The 20723-nt window shown below is 40.4% G+C and overlaps 1 protein-coding gene across 8 annotated transcripts; it reads right to left on the reverse strand.

Annotated features, from left to right (window-relative positions):
• Positions 1-1694: 1694 nt before the first annotated feature.
• ARFGAP1 (ARF GTPase activating protein 1) lies at positions 1695-20417 on the reverse strand. 8 transcript variants are annotated; one of them, XM_088064560.1, is made up of 15 exons: positions 20328-20417; positions 19943-20080; positions 16411-16474; positions 15471-15580; positions 14306-14477; positions 13297-13397; positions 12551-12637; positions 11960-12056; positions 10564-10620; positions 10338-10370; positions 9020-9049; positions 7590-7646; positions 6233-6292; positions 5044-5120; positions 1695-4592 (listed from the first exon to the last, which is right to left on the reverse strand). In XM_088064560.1, exons 3-15 carry the CDS (start codon positions 16468-16470, stop codon positions 4265-4267), a joined length of 1269 nt encoding a protein of 422 aa, XP_087920686.1. In that variant the 5' UTR covers positions 16471-16474; positions 19943-20080; positions 20328-20417; the 3' UTR covers positions 1695-4264. The 8 variants fall into 8 exon arrangements, with proteins under 8 accessions (XP_087920686.1, XP_087920687.1, XP_014109551.1 ...); XM_088064561.1 differs by having other exon boundaries at positions 20305-20408; XM_014254076.2 differs by lacking the exon at positions 9020-9049.
• Between the last annotated feature and the right edge of the window lie 306 nt (positions 20418-20723).

Below are 20723 nucleotides of genomic sequence, written 5' to 3' on the forward strand. Positions count from 1 at the left end.
ACAGCTGAAGGATTTGTCAGAGGACTCTTGCTTCTTGCAGGAAAACTGCTTTTTAAGTTACCTTTTTCTGCTGTAGTAAGTGCCTCTGGAGATAAGCTAATAAAAATCTCAGAATACATAAATTTATCTGCACTTTAATTTCTATTTATAGTTCTTAAATAAGGAGGCAAACAATGTCTTCAAACTGCTCCTAAGTAAGGGTTTGAAGTTATGCTGTGAAACTCCAATGAAATATAAAGATGTTTTTGGCTCTATTAATGTTGGCAGCTTCCTTTCTCCTTTGTTACTGGCAGGGAAGAATGACACCAGCACCTGGGCTGAAAATTAACTGAAGTCTCCTGAAAAAGGGCTGACCACCATTCTGCTCCATATCTCTTTATTATAATACTCTTTAAAAGATGACACTGCAGTTCAAGTCCAGAACAATGAATAGTGTTCACTGAAATCGCCATTCCTGTGAACTTCACAAAAAAACAGAGCAGGAAAATTAAAGATACAGTACTCCAGACTGACCAAGTTTCTGCTGGCATGGAAATGAAAGAGGGTTCTGCAGCTAGAGGCCACTCAGCCATTAGGATCAAACTCTTAATAACGGCCATGGAAATGTTTCTTGATTTCTGTTTAAATCACTGATTGCTCAAACCTTTACCTGTGTCACTGAACTTTAGTATTTCAGCCAAAATAAGCTAAGAACTGAAATACTTGTGTAGACTGCTACTCTCCAAGAGGACCACTGTATCTTTAAATGTATCCTGGATTAAACAAAGGTTTTATCCACACTTGTTAAATTATTGCACAGACCATTACACTGACAAGTACATTATGAACCCATGGAATGTTACAGTCTGGCCTGGAAAATAAAAGCAGCAGCATTATCCATGAGGTCTCAACCATGAGGGAGAGATGGCCAAGCACTTCTTGAATTGTACTAATTATTAAGAGGTTTCAAGACACAAATGAAACGTTTCAAAATAATCCCTAACTCCCAGGATTATGTTTGGGAGCATTCTCGAATACTTTCACTCTTTTGCAAGTGGTACTTTGATTTCTTGATATTTTTCTTTTATTAAACTACCTGCAGGAATCCAGCTGCTCTGTATTTTCCGAAGTTGAAGCCATACAAAGAAATAAAAACGGGTCACCAGGGCATTTGAACCAGCCATTGCAATGTCCAATCGGTAAAGCAATTCCACCTACTGCACATCTCCTGGCAGTCTGCTTGTAGGATTGAAATCTGTGACTCCAGGGAGTGGGATGAAAGGGGAGCAGAGCCCTGGTCACCCCTGCACAGGTGGAGCTCACGGTGACACCACGGCCCTGCCAAACCACACGCTCAGATTCATGGCTGGATCCTCACTCAGCCAGGCAGCCTCAGCTCCAGCAGCCTGCACTCAATGCCTCTGATCCTCACCAGACCAAAAGGGGAGAGGGGGAAGAATTAAAAAACAGAAGTCTGATTCTGCACGTGCAGTGTGATGGGATGCATTTCTTCATGGTACAGAAACCTCCCAGACACCTACTCTGAAAAAAAGTAAAATTCAATAAAACAGCAGGTGTGGAAAAAAAAGAAAATGCCCTCGTTTTGTCCTCTCCTCTAGAAGGCATGATCACATATTTAGGCTCAGAAAAGTCACTAAAAAATGCCCATTTGCCCATCAAATTGACCAGCTGGCACACTGGTTTTGTGTCTGCAGTTACACCTTCTGCCATTATATCAGTTTATTTGGATCTTCCAGTAATATCTGTCAGTTGTAGCATTTTGTTGCTTCCCTACAACACTGCAGAAAGAGACAGCAACTGTTCTGTCCCTGCCTCAACTGGAGGAAAAATCTTTACCCAAAGCTTCTGCTTGAGCAGGGCTCTCTGGCTATTTGATTTAGAACACAGAAATTTCAAAAGCTACAAAAATCAAATCAGAAGAACAAACAAATGGCTCATGCCAATCATGGCTGCAAGTGATACATAAATAAACCACTTTTGTCCCAGGCAAAGCTCACAGCTGAGGAGAACGTGCACACAAATATCACAATATCACCAAGTGAGTGGACTGAAATAAAGGTTTTCCTGCCACGAGCCATTTCAGGAGGTTTATGAATGAGAAACTGTAATAAACTTGTATAGAAGAAGCTGAATCAGCTTCAGACTGGGCAGGCAGACACACTGACAAGGAGGCAACAGAGGTGTAAGCATAAAAAAAACAAAGTTATGTTTGACATGCAGCTAAGCTATGACAAAGTTATACTTGGAACTGGAGAAAAAGTAGAAAGAAATCCTTGTTTTAGTCAGGCTGTGAACTGCTGCCAGTGGTACCATGAGCAGCACTGAAAACCAAGAGCTCTTGTGCCTTTGGCACTTCCAAAGGGGCTGTGACAGCAGGGACACCTTGGGAATGGCTCAGCCTGGAGCAGCACTTGGGTCTGAGTAGCTCTGGGTCCTGCTGCAGAGGCTTGGAGACCATGAGCTTCAGACTACACTCTCAGGAGAGGCAAGGGGGAAAAAGAAATCCCAACTCTCGCAGAACACGGTGAAGGAAGACTGGAAAAATATTCTGTTCATCGTCTCAAAGATCCTAGCAATAGAAATACAGATTGAGGCTATAAATAGAGCTACTTCTACTCAGAATTAAGCCTTTAAAATATGCTACTTATGAGGAAATTAATTTTCTTTCCTTTTTAAACTGCTGATAATACTATCTGCTTAAAACCTCCGTGAGGAGTAAAATAAGTGGAGTGTTATTTAAGGTAACTTTGACACCTTTGGTTGGTTGTTGAACAAATTAATGAATTTTTAAAAGAAAAGGCTTTTTAGATAAATAATAGGATCTACAGGGTTCACAGAAAGAACTCCATGCTGGAAAAGCAGATCAGAGAACATCATGATTTGAGTTTTCAAGCAAGCCGATTGTTTTTGTGCTGAGGGTACATTCACAACGCAACCCCCAAAATAAAATGGGATACCTATGATACCTTTGATGTTAAAAGTCTTAATTTTTCTCTAGAAGTTATGGTTTGTGTCATGCAAAGCCATTTGTTGGGTCAAAACTGACACATAACTGAATCTCCTGTTCCAGTCCTTAATGCTGACAGTTTCTCAAGTTTCCAAAATAGTGTTTCTTTAACAAGATCAAGGAAGAAAATGTGGAGAAATGTATGACAGAAACAGAGATACAGCTTGACACACTAAAGAATCATTTGGAAAACGTCTGCTTAAATTAAATTTTACTATTAAATCCAGACATCTACTCATCTTGAAAGGGACTTGCTTCCAGGCTCTTTGCTCAATGTTCTTGTATTTTCCACCCATTTGTTCTTGCTGGAATCTTCTTTATAATTTTATCTTTTGCTGCCAGGTTGCCAAACAGATGTCCAGAAGGACATAAGCAGCAAAAAGACTTCATTTTAAACAGCATTAATAAAATACTACACAGGTAGAAAGAAGAAAGAGAAAAAAGAGAGTACATAAAATACTCAAACTGGGGCAAGGGAGTAGGTGAGGAAAGAAAACACCAAAGCTTTGTTTTTCTGTGTAGCAGAGATGCACAGTGCAAACTCAATCCATTGAGTAAGGTGGGCAAGTAGAGCCATTCTGGATATCCCTTGAGAGGCTCAGGTCAAACCTGTAAGTTCACACAAATAATTATCTAGCTCTAGATTCCTTCGGAATTCTGAAGGGGAAAAATAAGTTTTCAACTACTAAAAAAAAATAATGTCACAATGTTTAAAAACAAAGCTCCAATAAAAAATATGTTAAAGACCATCTTGAATTGCCAGACCTCCTGTAGTCAGAGCAATCCATAAGGCATTGGAACTCGATTTATTCAACTGCAGCTTGCCCAGGTAATGGCTGTCTTTCCAAGTCACACCCTGTCCTTTGTTTGCATTAAACACCCCAAATCTCAAATTAGATGAGGACTGGATGAATACCTATTAACCTATACATGCAAGGTTGTGCCATGGAAGTGTCCTTGCACTGATTTCTTTCCTCTAACATTTGTGTTAAGAAAGTTGCTGTAGCCAGCTCCGATAGTGCAAGGAAAGTAAACTTATCACTATCCTTAAAAAAGGGAGAGCCACCTTTATGTAAGAAAAGATTCAGATGCTAGGATTTTTTTCCCTATAATGGGGCAGAAGGAAGGAGAATGAATGGGAAGCACAAACAGATCAGAAAGGTCAACCATGATACTCCAGGTGTCTGTAAAACTCCCTCCCCTCGATCAGCCAGCACAGCCTCCCCTTCCCAGCTGTGCAGAGCAGGGTTAACAGTTCTAAAAGTCATCCCAAGCATTTTTTGTTGCCTTGGTAGGTTTTCTGGTCTTGCTCTCCCCTCCTGTGTTCTCCCAGTTGGTCTCCCAGTTCTCCCAGCTGTCGCTGTTACTGTTCTTGTTGGAGACTGTTCCCGAGCCCCACACGTCCCAGCTATCCGAGCTCTTCTTCTCTGTGGAATTGTCCACATAGGTCCAGCTCTCACTGCTTGGAGATTTATGAGCTTTTGGTGGATCTGAGTTGCCAAAGGTCTCCCAGAAGCTTTGATCTACAGCATTGTTCTGGTAGCCCTCCCCTCCACTGTTCTGGTAGCTGTCTCCCTCAGCTGGTCTTTTGGGGGGTGGGTGGGAAAGGAAGGTAGAAATAAATTAGTTATGCCAAACATAACAGTAAAAATAAATGACCCCAAAGAAAACCATAATTCTACTGCTCTTTGCTTAAAAAAACCCCTTGATGATAAAGGAAGAACTAAATATTACTCCAAATGACATAAGCTTGTTGTCTAATTCACAGATTTTGTTAAAAGATTTAACAGGCTCAAGGAAAGGGAATGTGCATTTGGAGTAAATTTTAAACCAAAATATGTGTGCTGCTTTGTTCTCAGCTTAAAAACAGTTATCAACAAAGTTATATTGAATTCCTCCCTATTACATAGAGGAGTACTATCAGCAAAGACAGAATAAGTTCTTAATATTGAAAAATTACCTTTCACTACTGCAGAGAATGTACAGGAGATAAAATTATGTGTTCAAAGAGATAGAAAGTAAGAACAAAAAACTACCTGTCAGAATTATCATCTGGTTTGCCTGAAAAGAAAGTGGTGACATCTCTCCATCCCTTACTCCCAACTCCCTGAACCTAGAGAAAAAAAAACAAAACACTCCATTCATTTACTCTGAACCAACACCTCTGCCAAGTCCAACAGCAAAAGCCAGAACAAATTCCTCCACTTGTTCCCATAAATCAAACACATTTAACTCACAGCTCATTAATGTTTTTGATGGGCAGTTGTGTGGTGGATGTAAAAAACATACATTTGACATCACTGTGCTGCTGGAAGAGGTGGGACACAGGTCAGGTTTAGCTTTTTCACCTATTGTTGTAACATCTTTAGAATTCTCTCCTAGACTTCTTTGACAAAAATACTGGAACTAGTCCTTACATAAAATTAAACTTAATGAAAGCACTAATGTCTTGTGATTAATGTAACTTGTATTTATATTTCTACTGTTCTACACAGCTACTTTCACTCTGTTTCAGCATTATTTCACTACTCATGTAAAACAGGCCAAAAGTGGAGTCCTAGAACTGGATTAGAAATACAACTTCTGAAGTGACACCATGGAAGGTACTGTTCTGAGTTAGATAGGGAGGATGAATCCCAGAATTCAGCATGAGAGTTGCCAGGCTCTAAACAGAACAGATAACATAATTTATTTTATGCAAATTGTACCAAAACCTAAGACACTGAGCTGGTCTATGGGAGAGCTTCCAGTGCTGACTTGTGCTAGAAGACACATTCCTGGGTAACACCATGCAAGTTATCTCAGCAGGTGTTAGTTTGTGCAGGATTTCTGTGCTGGGCAGCCTCAGACAGCACTTACCACGTCACCGAGCACCGAGAGCAGCGGAAGGCAAAGGAGAAAGGTGCAGAGCATTAGCAGCTTTTACTGTACCAGTGGAACACAAGCTGTCTCCATATTCCCTCATTTTCTTTGCTGTTTGGGACACTGGCTGTTTGTAACCACTCCATGTCCTCTTTCAAATTACTAAGAGGACACTGCCATGCCTGTGCAGCTTCAAACACCCCAACAGAAGTGCTGCATGCCCAAAATTCCACTTTCCAAATTTCTCTATTCAACACAAGCACAGACCAAAGCTGCACCAGGGTTTTCTATCATTTTTCATAAGAATATGGAGACTGGCTTGACTTGTTTGGCCTCCTTAAACCCAGGCAGGCCACCTCATACCTTGCTGGCCAATTGCGATACCCCCGTGGTGACCTCCTCAAATATTTTCCCCTCTTTCACCTATGTGGACCAAAGTATTGGTAATTAGTCATAAAACAAATTATTACTGAAACCTTCAGACAAGCTAATTTGTGCTTAACAGCTAAAATGTTAAAAAACCCAACCCCAAACTGAATCAAAGTAGTTTTAAGTCAAAACTAAGTTAAGAAAATTATATATCAAGTCTGTTTCTCTATAGTGGAGTGAAGCTCAGCCCTTTGAGTTTGTGAGATTTTTCTGTGGCTAAAAACCCAGTCTGAGGAAGGTACCACACCCAGTTTCAGGAAGGTATGTTTAAACACAGTTCAGGTATCATTACACTACAGCTGAGCATAAAAACACCAGTACAAAAAACATCTGCCAACATGAAGCTTTATCAATATATTCTACTGCATATAAAGACTGTGTTTAGAAACTTAGCAGATCCCTTTTATTCTCTATCTTTTATAGATGCTTATTTCAATATTAAAAGGGCTCTGAATTTTGGTGGAACACAATACAAGTACCTTTCACCACTTAATAAATGGCATTTGTTCCAAAGCAAGTGACTTTGTATAACCATATGGAGAATACTTATTTCAGAAAGTAACACTTATTTAGAACTAACAGCACAACATCCTAAGGGAAATGGATCTCTTTCTTTTTAACACAGAATGTATAATTTCTCATTAAATTGTCCTACAAAATACAAATCAGCTCAAGGAAATGCACCCTAAAAATAACCCTGAAAATAATGCTTCTAAGCCCTCTGAAATAAGATGTGTATAATTCTAGGGAATAAAAAACCAATTAAGAGTCTTCTCCTGTGATTTGAAATGCCACGTAAAGAATGGTGAATTAATAAAGGTAATGGAAGAGAAATTAGTTTGCAATATGATTAAAACATTCTTTTCAAATGGCTCAAAAATGCTTGACTGAATTAAAATAAAGCTGGCAGGTAGGTAAAACACTAGGAACTTAATACTCCAAGATACAACTACTAATAGATATAAACATACATATATTTAAGCAACTGACTTTAAAGCCATTTAGGGTGCATTTTCCCTTGTTCCATGTTCCATTATTGAAAGCACGAAATCTATAAAATGGTATCTAACAAGAAAGAATGTGACAGACTTTGGTAGACATGAGAAAGATAGGTGGAAGGAGTTTACCCTCATTAACATTTCTCTGATAACAGCCTAACATTGAGTTGTTTGATGCTTCCCCTTTACAGAAAACCCCCTGAGAACCTGGGCAGCTGTGGCAGGAGGAATCAACCACTCCCTGAGTGAGTACAAGCATTTTTCTGCAAGTCATTTGCTAGTTCCAAAGTTACCTTTTCCTGTGCAGGTTTGAGAACATTTTCATTTAATGTCTGACCTAACTCTGATGCCTATTTAAAAGCAAAACAAAAACAAAGTCAGTTATATTTTCTTTAAAAAAAAATAAAATACCCAATAAAAACCCACAGCAAACACTTTCTGCAGGCTCATTTCTCAGCAGCATCTCCAAAAACACAAGAAGCCTTTAGCTTTGATTCATACAAGCAGAATGAGCTGAAAAGCACACACAGCAAAGTGCTGCAGGAGACATTAAAAGACAATAAATTAAAATCAGATGCACATGGCAATAGATGCCCAGAGCCCAAGCAAAGTCTGACCTTGCACTGGAAGCAGAAGCAATGGTGCAACCAGCAACAACTTCGAGGATGGGCCCCTTGCTAATGCCTGAGTATTTGGAAGAACTGTTCTCATCCCCTCCTTATTTTTCCATACTAACTCAATTACTTGTAGAATTAGATCTTTTTGGCCAATTTTTCCCCAGTTTCTCTGTCTTATAGTGCTGCAATTATCATCTACAACTATCATCTACAATTATCATTTGTAAGAGCCCAAGTGTTTCCAAGCAATACACAAGAGCCAAAGCTGCAACAGAAGATTTTTGTTATTTTCTTTAAAACTCCAGGTTTGCAGGGAGAAAAAACAATAAACTTCAGAAATCTGTTGCAATCCAGAACAAGATGCACAAGGATATTGTACTTCAGAGGCACTTTACAAAAATGTAAGCCCACAGTCTAAACCACAATGTTACTTTCCTAAGGCAAGGCTGACAAGGACAGCAGGTTTAGAAGAGTTTGAAATCACTTCTTGCGCTACTACCATAACAAGCCTTTGACAGATTTCTTCAGAATTGCCATATCATACTGAGTACCTGCTGAATTATCCTGGTTAATTCAAAAGGGCCAATATGCCAGGTAATTAAGTTTCATTTCCTAAGGGTTCATATTTGCTTACTACCATTGGTCAGGGTGTGAGCCCTCACTAATGTTCTTCCCGGCAGAGGAGCACCTTAAACATCTTTCCTCCATAGACTCCCAGGGGTGTAAGAGGCCTTTCCCTTAGCCACAGCATTCCCAGGATCTCCCCTTTTCCCAGCCATTATCTCCAGTATTTCTACTCCTTACAGGATAAAAATTCTTTGAGAAGCAAAGGCAAAAGGAAATCCCAGTTCCACAGAAATCCTGAAATCATCAGAGTGTGGAGAGCAGCACAGTCAATTTTCAGACAGTGCACAGCTTGGGTATCTCTACCCCACTTCACAAATTTTAAGTAGGTTTGAAGAAATGTTACTGTACAAAACACACAACATTATTCTAAACAGGTTTGACTTAAGGCAGAAAAAGAAAAGACAGCTCAGGAGCAAATGCACATATTCAGCACGAACAGACAAGGAGTCCATGCACAAGAACAGATGTGAGGGTGTTACCGGCTCTGGCTGCTGCTTGTAGCCCCAAAACTTTACCCAGAGAGCAAAAGAGAAAAGAGCAAGGAAGGTAGAAGCAGCTTTTAGCAAAAAATTGGCAGCATTTTTTCAGGCAAGTTAAGTAGCACAAACCTTTTCCAACTTTTAACATCTACTGACAAGAGAAACAGTGAAATGCATTTGGTCACTGGGCCCCAAATACACTTTTAACCAATGTAGAGCACATAAAATGTGTTAAATCTGTTCTGCAAAGGGTCAGAAGTTTCAGGAACAAAATTTAACCTTCAGTAACACAGCTTAAGACTCTAGAGCACCATGTTGCTGTGGTCCTTGTCAGCAGATGTGATGAGCTTTTAATTTTAATATTATATTTATTAATAATACTAAAGAAAGAGCAGCTTCTAAAAGGAAAACTGCCAGAAGGAGTGAAGAGGAAGACCTATAGAAAACTTAGTTTTTCTTAAGCCAAGCAGTAAATACTTTAAAGCTGTGAAGTAGGAAGTTTGGGTGCTTTAACAAGACATTTTTGTTGCAAAAATGCCCATGTTTGGCCATTTGAAGGATTAATATCCCAGTGCATAGACCTGTCTGAACACAAGCACCTGCGGCTGCACATTGGTTTTGAGCAATACTTCCTATGCCTATCAGAAAGCAAACCAGGCTAATGCTGCACATACACAAGAGTTATAGTTCAATTAAAACTCCTGAACCATCTATAAATATTTGCACCTCAAACCAGGCAAATTAAGAATCCCATTTTATACATTTTTACATTTGAATTTAAAACTTTTCCTTGCAGACAGATCTTGCTTATGTCAGAACTCTGTGTAATCAGGTCTGTCCCTGTTTTAACCCCAGTTTGGTAAATTAAATCCTTTTGTCATTCCTACTTTTTAAAACACACACAAGCAAGCTGATTTATTAATAGTCAGGCAGTTCATATTTGTAACATCTTATTAGGCTTTAGCCATGGGAAGATGGTTTGTTTTGTATTGTATTACCAAGAAAACTACTTCAAGCTAGACCACATTTAAGATTCACAGAAGTACAACAGGGCTATGTTAAGTCTGCAAGCTCAGCAGCCTCTCCAATACATCCAATAGGAACAAACAGCAGAGTATCCCTGTTTATTTCTTGCTTAATTTGATCACTGCAGCTGATTGCCATTCCCATGGAATTAAAAGCTAGTATTAAACACTACTGTGCACTATGAAGGCAAAACACACTGGTCTGTTGATAAGTAAATCTAAGACAATTGGTGCAGGCAAACACATAGCACTTGAAGACAATTAGACTGAGTAAGAGCTAAATCTATAATCACCTTTTGACTTGCTTGAGATCCAAATCTGGTAGCCTGTAAAGAGAAGCAAATACATGCAGGTTTACCTGAAATAAACCCTTTGATTTTTAAACACATGCATTTAGAAATGCTGCATGATCCTCTCCAAGGTAATGGAGATTTGACAGAATTTCACAGTGAAAAAAGAATATCTAAATCACCACTTGTAGCATTCCACTGCTAACTAAACCACATTTTATTTACTTACACCCTCTTTAGCAGCTGAGGCAATTTTGCTTGCTCCAGTTGTAAAACTGCTCCATCCCTTTAAAGAAAGCAATAAAGTCGTGAACTACATGTGAATAATAATAGCAAATAACCAAGTTTCCATTAAAACAGATTAGCTTAAGTCAAAATGCTCTAATACAGCTTTTTCTGTAGTTGTAAGAACTACCTGCTACTGAGAAAAATTAGAGCCTCTCATTTAACTGAAATACAGCAATGCACTTTCAGTATTTGTGTCGATTTGAGCAAGCCAGAGTATTTCAGAGGTTACTCTGCTAAAAATGGCTACAAGTGCGGAGAAAAATCATCCCATGCAGTGGAAGGCAAATTGTTTTCCTCACCAGGATGAACATCCATGCAAGGAACTCAGCCTCCCAGAAATACAGGATTTCAGGGCACACTGTAATGTGTGTCTGTGCTCACACGAGGGCATTCCAGCCAGGACATTCAGGGAGAACCTGGTCTCAAAGAATGGCTCACAGGAACAGTGTCACCTCTCCTTGGCTGTCTTAGCTCACCTGCAATACACTGCAGATGTGCCTTCTAATCTGAACTCTCTGGCCTAAAAACTGTGAGATACCTAGAAAATATTTAGCTGATCTATACCAAGCAGCCTATGGGATCACCTGGAATATTGTGATCAACCTGTTCAAAGGCTCAGGCATTACATTTCTCTGGTAAGTTTTTTAAATAAACAGTAGAACCTGGTGTGAGTATTTAGGCCAGTGAGGTTCTACAGAGAGCTGTTGGCCACTAACCTTGGTAGGAGACCTTACTGCCTTTCCAAATGACTCCAAACATCAAATATTGCTCAGCACTGTGACTCTGCAGCCTGCCAGTATGGCCCACACTGCCGCTGACTTTATTCACATTTTATTTCAACAATGCATCTTTCACTATCTCTGCTTGAATCATGACAACTGTTCAGCCATATGCTGTTATCTCTTCACACCCTGTCACAAGTATTTCAAATGTTTTCATCACTGTTCAGGGCTTCTGGCACCCACATACACACACATTTCAGCTGTTTTCGTCTGAACATTGCTAATAGGGTTAACATATTTAGACCTACTCCCTATAGGTAATTATTTTTTTTTTCCTTCAGCCCTGTTGATTATTATTTCTTAATCCTTTGCTATATCTTCAGTTATTTCTACGAACTGATACCAGACATGATTCTTAAATTCTGCTCAAGTTTCTCCATTTTGCCTTTTAAAGTCCACCAGTATCTTCTGCACTCTACGAAAATACAACCAATACTCTGCATCTCTCCATATCCACCTGCAGTCTTTAGTTTCTTTTCTCCATTCATATTCTCCCATAACAGGGGCTAAACCAGAAGAAAATAGTAATTCAGAAAGCACCAAGCAATTCCTTACCGAGTACAATGAGGACATGGCATTATTCAGGAAGTCATCCTCTTTTTTTGGAGGGTTTACTGTGTTCCCAAACCCCACGTAACGATTCTCTTGGCCACTGCCACAGAAATAGGAATAAACAGCACCTGCATCAGCATGCAGCCATTAAAAACATTGAGCAAGAACTGAAAAATATGGAAGAATGACAATTGTTTTTTCACCTGGAAAATAAAGTCCTGTAACACCCAGCACCCAAAATACAAAACTACTCACTTCATAAAAACACCAAGGATCCACTGAGGAATCCTAGCACATTACAATTTCCTCTGTGCAAGCTAATGTGGTCCTAATGATTCTCCAGGTTTAACAGATCACTGACATCAGAAAGCTGAGTAAATCCTAATAAAGTGATACATGAAAATGAGAAAAGGAATAAAAGAAGCTTTATAAATGCCTGTTTTTCTCAAATCACTGTAAGGTACAACATACAATCAGAATTCCCTGGTTTGGAACCCACCACAATATTTGGAGTTACAAACTTTTTCTTCAATGCTTCAAACATTTTGTTATGCTAGTGAGAGAGGCACTCAAAGTCAGTAAATATTGCATTACCCTTGGTAGGAGCTGACATCATCATTTAACCAGTCTTCAAAAGCCTTGTCAGAAGAGGCAGTTGCAGTCTGAGATTGTCCAGCAGAACTGAAATAAAACATTGAACAATCAAAGCCATGTTAAGCAAAACACACTAGCTCAGCAGTACAGCTTGATTTATACCACCATAATACAGGTTAAAAATTGATTATTTTTTTCATCTATCAAGAAGGGAACTCTAATGCAACCACTAAAAGGCATGAAGCTCTTGTTCCTTTGATTTACAACTGCTTTTGCAGTTAACTTGGATCTTTAGTGCACAGAGTAACAAGCACTACATGCAAAAGCAGAACAGAATTGCTGTGGTACAGAGCTTTGATGCTCTCCTGGTAATTAGCACCACAAGGGAAAAGTCTGTTTCTTTTTCCCTGGCATTGAATCCTAAACTGGCACAGCACCACAGTTAAGGTGAGGATGTCACACACTACCTGTGTGTAATTTCAGGTGCATTACAAGTCAGGGTAAAACAAGCACGGTTGCTTGTCCCCTGCTCTTGCTCGCTTCTCTCTGCCACAGCTTAAGGCTCAGGTGCAGGGAGTGAGAATTATTACGAAAACAAAGTCCTGTTACCTCATACTCCGTAACTTCAGCTTGTTCAGACAACCAGCACCAACAGGGTAAACCCAGCAGACATTAAACCATCAGGTTCTGATGTGTCTGTGTCTGATGCTGTATCTGTACCAACATCAGGTAAGCAGGGCACGTACCGGTGAGCAGAAGACAGAGACATTTTAGGCTGAGGTGGGGTCCAGTTCCTGGCAGGAGAAGTTTCAATGGACCACTCCTTGCCTTCAGCTACTGTAGCTACCTACAAGAGGCAGAACAGTCAAGTCAGAGATTTCATACAAATTATAAACTGGTTCTGTAACATGAGGACAAGTCATTTTTCCAATTTGCTACTGGATCAATTAACTTTTTTTCACAAGAAACCATTTTTTTTTCTGACTCCCAGGCTGTGATGTTGAATTGAACACTGGTTTTATTTCAGGCAACTGAAATAGAATATTAGACAATTTCCTCAAGGAGACAGATTTGGTTTGAAGAAAGACTGGATTAATGAAGAGATGTAAGCACTAATCACAGAGTAATGGAGGAACAGAACTACATTATTGTGGTATGTTACTACATACACTAAAGATTTATAAAAAATTCACTTTGGATAGAACTGTACAGCTGAAGTAGTGAACTGCAGTGAACTGAGGACTGAGACAGCTCCACTGACTTAACAGCTGCAACAAACTGCAGCACTGAAAATCAGAGCTACTCAGCTAAATGCAGAAATGAAAATTTCAATAGAAAATTCTTACAGGACTTGGGAAGAAACACTCTAAGACCTTTAGGGTCCCAAGAGGGCAGTCCTGGACTGACAACTCTGAGGTACCAGACCCTTGGGATATCCTTGGGATAAATTAGAGAGTTAACCAAAATAAGGAAGTTAGTCCAGAAAAGCTCCTGCCTGCCCAAGACACTCTTTTCTAACCCCACCTTATCTCCCTGGCAGGACAACATTCCTTTTCTCTTCTGCTGAATACTTAAGCCATGAACTCATTCAGGTTTATATTAACTCTTCCAGGATTTCACTCTCTCACATTCCTTATCAGGAACCACTGAAGTTCAAAAAATTGCAACTTTCCCTGCTTTCAAAACCAAGTGCTTACAAAGCATTTTGATATTTTCAGATCATAAGACTGAGGACACACATAAAACTGAGCTTACCTGGTCTCTAAACAGAGCAGCAGCTTTGCTGTTGTATTTCTCTTGCATTGTCCAGCATGGATCATAATCATCTTGAGACTCCAAGAACTGTCGGAATTTGCTGTTACCTCCAGCCTTCATTTTCTCCAGCTCAATATCCTTCCACTTGTCCATGGTTACAGAACGCACAAAACTGAAAAGCAGGTTTAAAAAAATAAAAAAATAAAAATTTAGCTCACAGCTTGTTTTAATTTCCTGCTGTATCAACAGTGACAAAAAAAAAAAAAAGCTTATTAGAACCTATCTCAAAAGTTGAGAGTATAAACATGTTAGAGAACACTCTCCAAGTACAGAAAGACAGATCATCATAAGAAAGTGGGCAGATCTTCACTGAAATAAGCCAAAATCATGTCATTTATTGGCATTTAAAGGAGACAGTCAACAGAAGGCAAGTGACTGAAAAAGCATCTTCCTTCGAAGTCCAGAAACTAATCTAGACCACTATGTAACAGAAACTTTTCCCATACTTCACTCTGCAATTTTCTTTTTCTGTATATTATCATGTATTTTGATGGTTGGACTCAATGATCTTAGAGGTCTTTTCCAACCTTGGCAATTCTATGATTCTATGTCCTCATCTCAGAAATTTCACCTTTTCTTCTATGCAAGATACAGAACAGTTCCAAATGCTCGTTTCCTATGCAACTCCTACTCAATAATGAGCTTCAAATCACCCCTCAAAAAGCTATGAATGTACTTCTGAATGGCCTCCTTGCTTTGGTGATTTCCCTCCTCTCTCCTTTCCTCATTTGAGCAACTGTTCCCTGCTTTGGCCCTATTACATACACACTGAGTCTCCAGAACCCATAACAGCTCTTACTCCATAGACCCTCATCTCAGCAGAGCATGCTTCTTCGAAAACAAGAAAAACTATCATTTATATTACAAAGGAAAAATAAATATCCTGAACATAATAAAGCTGTGGTTTAGACTAGTTTTATACCTAGCTAGTTACAGACAAGGCACAGAGAGCAAAGGCCACTTTGGAGAGGAGCAAGAAGCAAAACTGCCAGTGAAATGTTGGATTTGAGACATTCTATACATTCCAAACCAACACATGCTGCTCACAGCCATAATGAACCCCGAGGTAATGCAACTCAGTCCATGGTCTGTTGGAAAGGCTGACCTGAGGTGAACTCCCAAGCCTCGGTGTTTTCCTGAGCACTCCAGACAGATCCAAATTCCATAGGTCACACTCACCCACTGGGGGTTAAACGCACCACATTCAAAACAGACCTGTGAGAGAAAAACAGTTATCTCTGCAGACTGCCATCACTGGCCATGGGATGTTTTCACAGCTCAAAAAGGCAAATCATGAAAACATCACACACCAAAAAAGAAGGAAGGGTTCTTAGTGTTTGGAAACAACTTCCCTGACATCATAAACTTCCTTCAGGTATTTATTTATGCTGCTTGGATTATAAAAATTACTGCACCAACTACCAAAAACTAGTGAGGAAATATGGACAAGCAAATGGAAATTACTATGCAAAGAATTAATTTTGATTTCATTTTCATTGCTTTGAAAGAAAGTAATCAAACTGAATTCTTGAGGTTTCCCTGGCAAAATAAAAATTCAGTATTTAAAATCTGGAACACTTTTTCAGTCACACTACAGTTTGGCAGTAAATAGCAGCAGATCTAAGCAGAATTTTTTCTTTAGAAGTAGCTTTATTGCTCATACAGTGCAACGACTTCAGTTTTATTATCAGATTCATCACTCAAAATTTAATGTACTGATATAAATAAAAGTGAATCTTTCCATGGCTATCACATTTAACGTATAATCAAGCTACTTGAAATGGACCATTTTAAGTTGTGCCCCAGACACCAGTTATTGAAAAGACCCCAGGGGTTCCAGCAATACTATAACTTCTGAAACACTTGTGCCAGATATGCAGCAATGTATTGTAATGCATACATGAGATATCCAAATTTCTACATTAGCATTAGTAAGCCACAGCAGAAAGACAACAGCAGCTGTAGAAGACCCCAGTGTATATTTGGAGTAGGTAAAAAGCAAATTCAATTCTACAAAACTGATCTAAAGATCATAATTTTCTCACATTGTTCTCATCTTGTGCTCTGACTTCCTTGAGGACTTTCCTTGTTCTTGGACTTGCCATGATTCTGCAAAGGGAGAGAAAGAAAAAAACTAAAAGTCACGATCACAGATTTGATTTTGGTAGGATGCTCAGTACCTCACAAGCACAGCTCTGTGACAAAGAGCCTGGAACCTATACCACTGACTCACAACCAGCTGCAGAGGAAAAACACACAAACCAAACCACCATAAACCCCACAATCCTATTTTTCCAGTAACTTTGCAGTTTTGGGGGGATTTATTCACCTTAACTCCATCAGTGGAAAGCTGTAATTCAGTCATGGCTGAAAAGTGGGTGAGGGGTGATAAACATGGGAATTCTTCTATGTCACAAGAGGTATTGAAGCAGACTCTACTGGATGCTGCTCCCAGAGCCATCCACTACCCTTCCTGAAAGCACTTCATAACACCCATGATTTCACAGGATCACATGCACACAACTCATCAGACCTACGCAAAAAATAGCAGAAACTCTTACACTTCAGAGTGCAGAAGGTGCTGCTAAAAGAGCCCCTTACTAGATGATACAAGAACTTGTAATTTTCCAGAACTATTGAGTTTGTTTGTCAACTGAATTCTAAGAAATTAAGGCAATTATTTGGACCTTTTACACAAAATAGAATTGTAATTCAACAGGCATGTCTCGTTAGCAGACCACATCATCTCACTCTAATTTTTATGACGCAGAAAACAGCAGGGAGCAGTGTCAAGCTATGGATAAAATTCACATTAAGACAAAAAAAGTGATTCACACACAGTACACAGCCTGGAAAAATCTGAAGTACACAAAGCACTCATGGTTTGAAGAACTATAGCGTAGGGTGCAGCATAAGGCTGCAGTTTAGATTAAAAAAAAAATCCTATTACCAACTAATAGCATCATATTTAAAATAACTTTAAATAAATAACATCTGTTCACTGTTTTAACTTCCTCTCCATCTTATCATTTCTACTCCAGATAACACTTATAAGATGTAATAAAAGACAGAAGTCACCTAGCTGACTAGAAACAACACCAACTACTAAATGTCAAGATTATTGGCCAGTCAAGATACAAAGCATAAGAAAAGCAGGTTGATATTTTCACCAAACACTGGTGTGAGAGGCAAAAATGCCTTTATGCAACTCTCTGACACTGGTTCATGGTGCTATTTGACTAAATAATCAAAAGTCCTTAAAACATCAATAAAATTAACAATCTCACAATAATTTTATAAGGTGAATGATTGTTACATACAACTGCCACAGCCCTAGGGTATGGAGGGAGGATGTATCTTTAAAAAGTAAAGGAAGGGTGTTTAAAAAGGTAAAATGCTACAGGTAAGGAAACATTGCATTTGTGACTGACATCAACTTCTTAGAGATCTCTAAAGCAGAGCAGTACAATAAATAGTTCTGTGCATCACCAGCTAAGATAACATGACTCAGAGAGGAAAAAGCTCAGTGCTGTACCTACGTGTTGCCACTGCTAAAAGCAGGTGTTTGTAGCAGAACTCACTGCCTTTTATCTGAAGCACTTATGCCTCTGTAAACATCTCAGTGACAAATGCTTAATTCTGTGCAATTTAAGGGGCAGTGTTTCCACTGATGTTTAGAATGTGTTACCTTTTCAGCCTTAATTACTTTGTATTAGGCAAAACCAAGTAATTGTGATGGAAGTGTTTTAGACTTAAAAGGTTACTGCAAATAGCAGTGAATAAAATCTTCCTGTCCTCCTGCATTAAAATAAAATTGAGCACAGTTATTTTTATCAATTAGCTAGTAAGAATTGTGTAACTTTCAGAACAGGAGAATGAAAGTGTGGCAAACGACCCCTCATATAATGAAACACAGTATTTCCAATAGCATTTCCATAACATTTAACCTTCCTTAACTTACTCATGCACACATGAGCAGGGAGGGAGATAGCACTACATACATTCGTTTGTCCTAAATAACAACCATAAATACATTTACATGGCTCCCAGTCCACGTCTTCAATTCCACTATTTGTCCCTGGTGAGATAATGGAAAATTCTTCCTCTGCAGTATAGAAATTAAGTAAATAACTCAGCAGGAATAGCCAGCCAGACAACAGTGCACCCTCTGGACTCTCCTCTCTGCCACTGCTGCTGCTTTATCTTTGCATGTCGATGCCTCTTCCCCAGGAATGAATTTCCCCAGCATCTTCTTGTACATTACTGACAGCTTCCAAGGCTCCTCTCTTTGGCTGGACATCCAATCCTCTTAGCCTTACCCTTCCTTCACCATTTTTTCTCCTTTTTCAATCAGAATTACCAACAAAGGCAGTCTACATGCCTTCCAGCCTCAATGGCAGATGAGCACTGCTGGAGCTGAACAGAAAATACTCTTCCCACTCCAATTCTGCACGTGCCAGGAATTGTCTACAAAGCAGAAAGTTACATCCATCCTCCAACAGCCAATATCCAGCCTTCTTCCATGTTTATACACGAGTTTCAGATCTCCAGCTCCAAGGTGAGAGAGGAAGCGATTGCTTTTGGTTCTGCCATAACTACCTTTTTTTAAACAAAAACTGAAAGACTTTGGCCAACCGCAGTCTGAGCATACATCCATTCCACATGCACCAAGCTCCCAGCCCAAACCATCACGTCTCTCGGGTGGGAAGGCAGAGCTTCATCCACACCATGACATCCAAGAAAAGGAGGAGGTAACTAAAGGCACCGGCTTTTCACCTTGTCCTCCTCCACCAAAGCATTCGGAAATAAAGAACCAAGTAAAAATGTCATGTTCTAAGCTTTCTAATAGGTAATGTCTTTAGAGATGCCTATATTACTTTTAATGATTTTCCCACAAAGTTCTAAGAGTTCTATTATCATTGATTACCACCAAAAAGCTAAGCTCTGGTAGCTGACTGGACATATAACCACTGTGCTGTTCAAGTTTCATGACTAAATACTGAAAAAAGAAGCCACCTTAAAGAAATATACATTGTTTTGATCTAATATAAATTGACATAAGCAGTGAAGAAAATGTTCCCTTTCAAAGTATATTTCCATTGAAGAATATAAATATTTCTGACAAGGGTTCTAAAGTGGAAAGAGACAGCTTCACACAGACCAATCTCACATTCTTATTTCCCAAACAATCTGCTCAGAGCAAAAACTAGATGTACACCATATGAGTTTTCTGGTTATGAAATCTTTAGTTGGCTAAACAAGCAAAAAGGCAGAAGTGGACTAGAAGTGGAAATAATACGTAATAGGACTTTGCTCCACTGGTAAATCAGTAAATTCAAAGCCAAACTACAAAGGGCTTTTCAAGTTAGTACACGAAGAGTCAGTGGGTGACGTGGCCTGGTGACTTCATGGTCCTGAAGGCTCCCTGTGAGAAGCACCAGGGCAAAAAGGCCACGGAGGCTGAAGAAACCTTTGGAATCACACACTGCGCCCACTTCCACGGAGCTGGCACGGTTCTCCTTCGCAAATACATCAAGACCGGTGCATACTTTCAAAGCGGCGCAGTTTCCCACTCACCCGCCTCAGCCAGCGCCTCGCAGGGCCGAGAGAAGGGCGATTCCTTCAGGCACACCTGCGGTACCCGGATCCCAGTGGCGTCCTGCAGCCTCCCTCAGAACATGGCCGGGTTCCGCCAAGCCCTCCGGCCTCTGCTTTCTGGGCAAGAAAATAACGCAGAAACAGCTGAAGTAGCGGGCAGGCAGATGCCTCCTGCCCGCCACGCCAGCCTGGCACCCGCACCCCGCCCGCCCTCGGGACCGTCCTGTGTGACAGCGCGGGGTCCGGGCCCAAGTGCCGCCACCTCAGCGCTGGCCTGGGGGGTACGGGCGACCCCGGCACAGCGAGCCCCAGCGCGGGGAGCCACGGGGACGGGGACGCACCACGACCCTGAGCAGCTGCTGACCCTATCTCGGTCCTGGTCCTGATCCCGATCTCAATCCCAATCCCGGTCCCGGCCGCGGCCCGGTCCCGCCCGGCGCCGCCGACGTTGCAGGGCGCGAGGCATTGTGGGCGCTCGCCTTAACCCGCTGCGGGCCGGGCCGGGCCGGGCGAGGAGCGCCGAAATCAGTCGTGCGGTTATAGCCAGATCCGTGTGCTCCAGCCAGAAGTTTGAAAAATTTGTTTTAACCGAGGAAAGCTGAAATAAAGCTTTAAAGCGAACCTTGTGCGCGCGCTGCTCTCCGTGCGGTTCCAGGCTGCAAAAACGACCCCCCAGGGATTGTCCCTGAGGGGAGGCTGCCCTTGGGGCTGAATTAAATGGAATTATGTGATTTTTCCGCACACACTTACTGATGTGAGC

This window comes from Pseudopodoces humilis, chromosome 19, assembly GCF_049639895.1.
Source record: "Pseudopodoces humilis isolate 2021_Gansu_Grassland_sample_001 chromosome 19, ASM4963989v1, whole genome shotgun sequence".
NCBI lineage: Eukaryota > Metazoa > Chordata > Aves > Passeriformes > Paridae > Pseudopodoces > Pseudopodoces humilis.

Bases quoted from the DNA above. Each gene is read 5' to 3' on its own strand.
- ARFGAP1 (XM_088064560.1), bottom strand. From the start codon at position 16,470: ATGGCAAGTCCAAGAACAAGGAAAGTCCTCAAGGAAGTCAGAGCACAA. The intron at 14,478-15,470 runs GTCAGCCTTTCC...CCTGCTTTTCAG, and splicing joins GGCTTGGGAGTTCACCTCAG to TTTTGTGCGTTCTGTAACCA. The intron at 4,593-5,043 runs GTAGTTTTTTGT...ACCCCCCAAAAG, and splicing joins CCAGATGATAATTCTGACAG to ACCAGCTGAGGGAGACAGCT.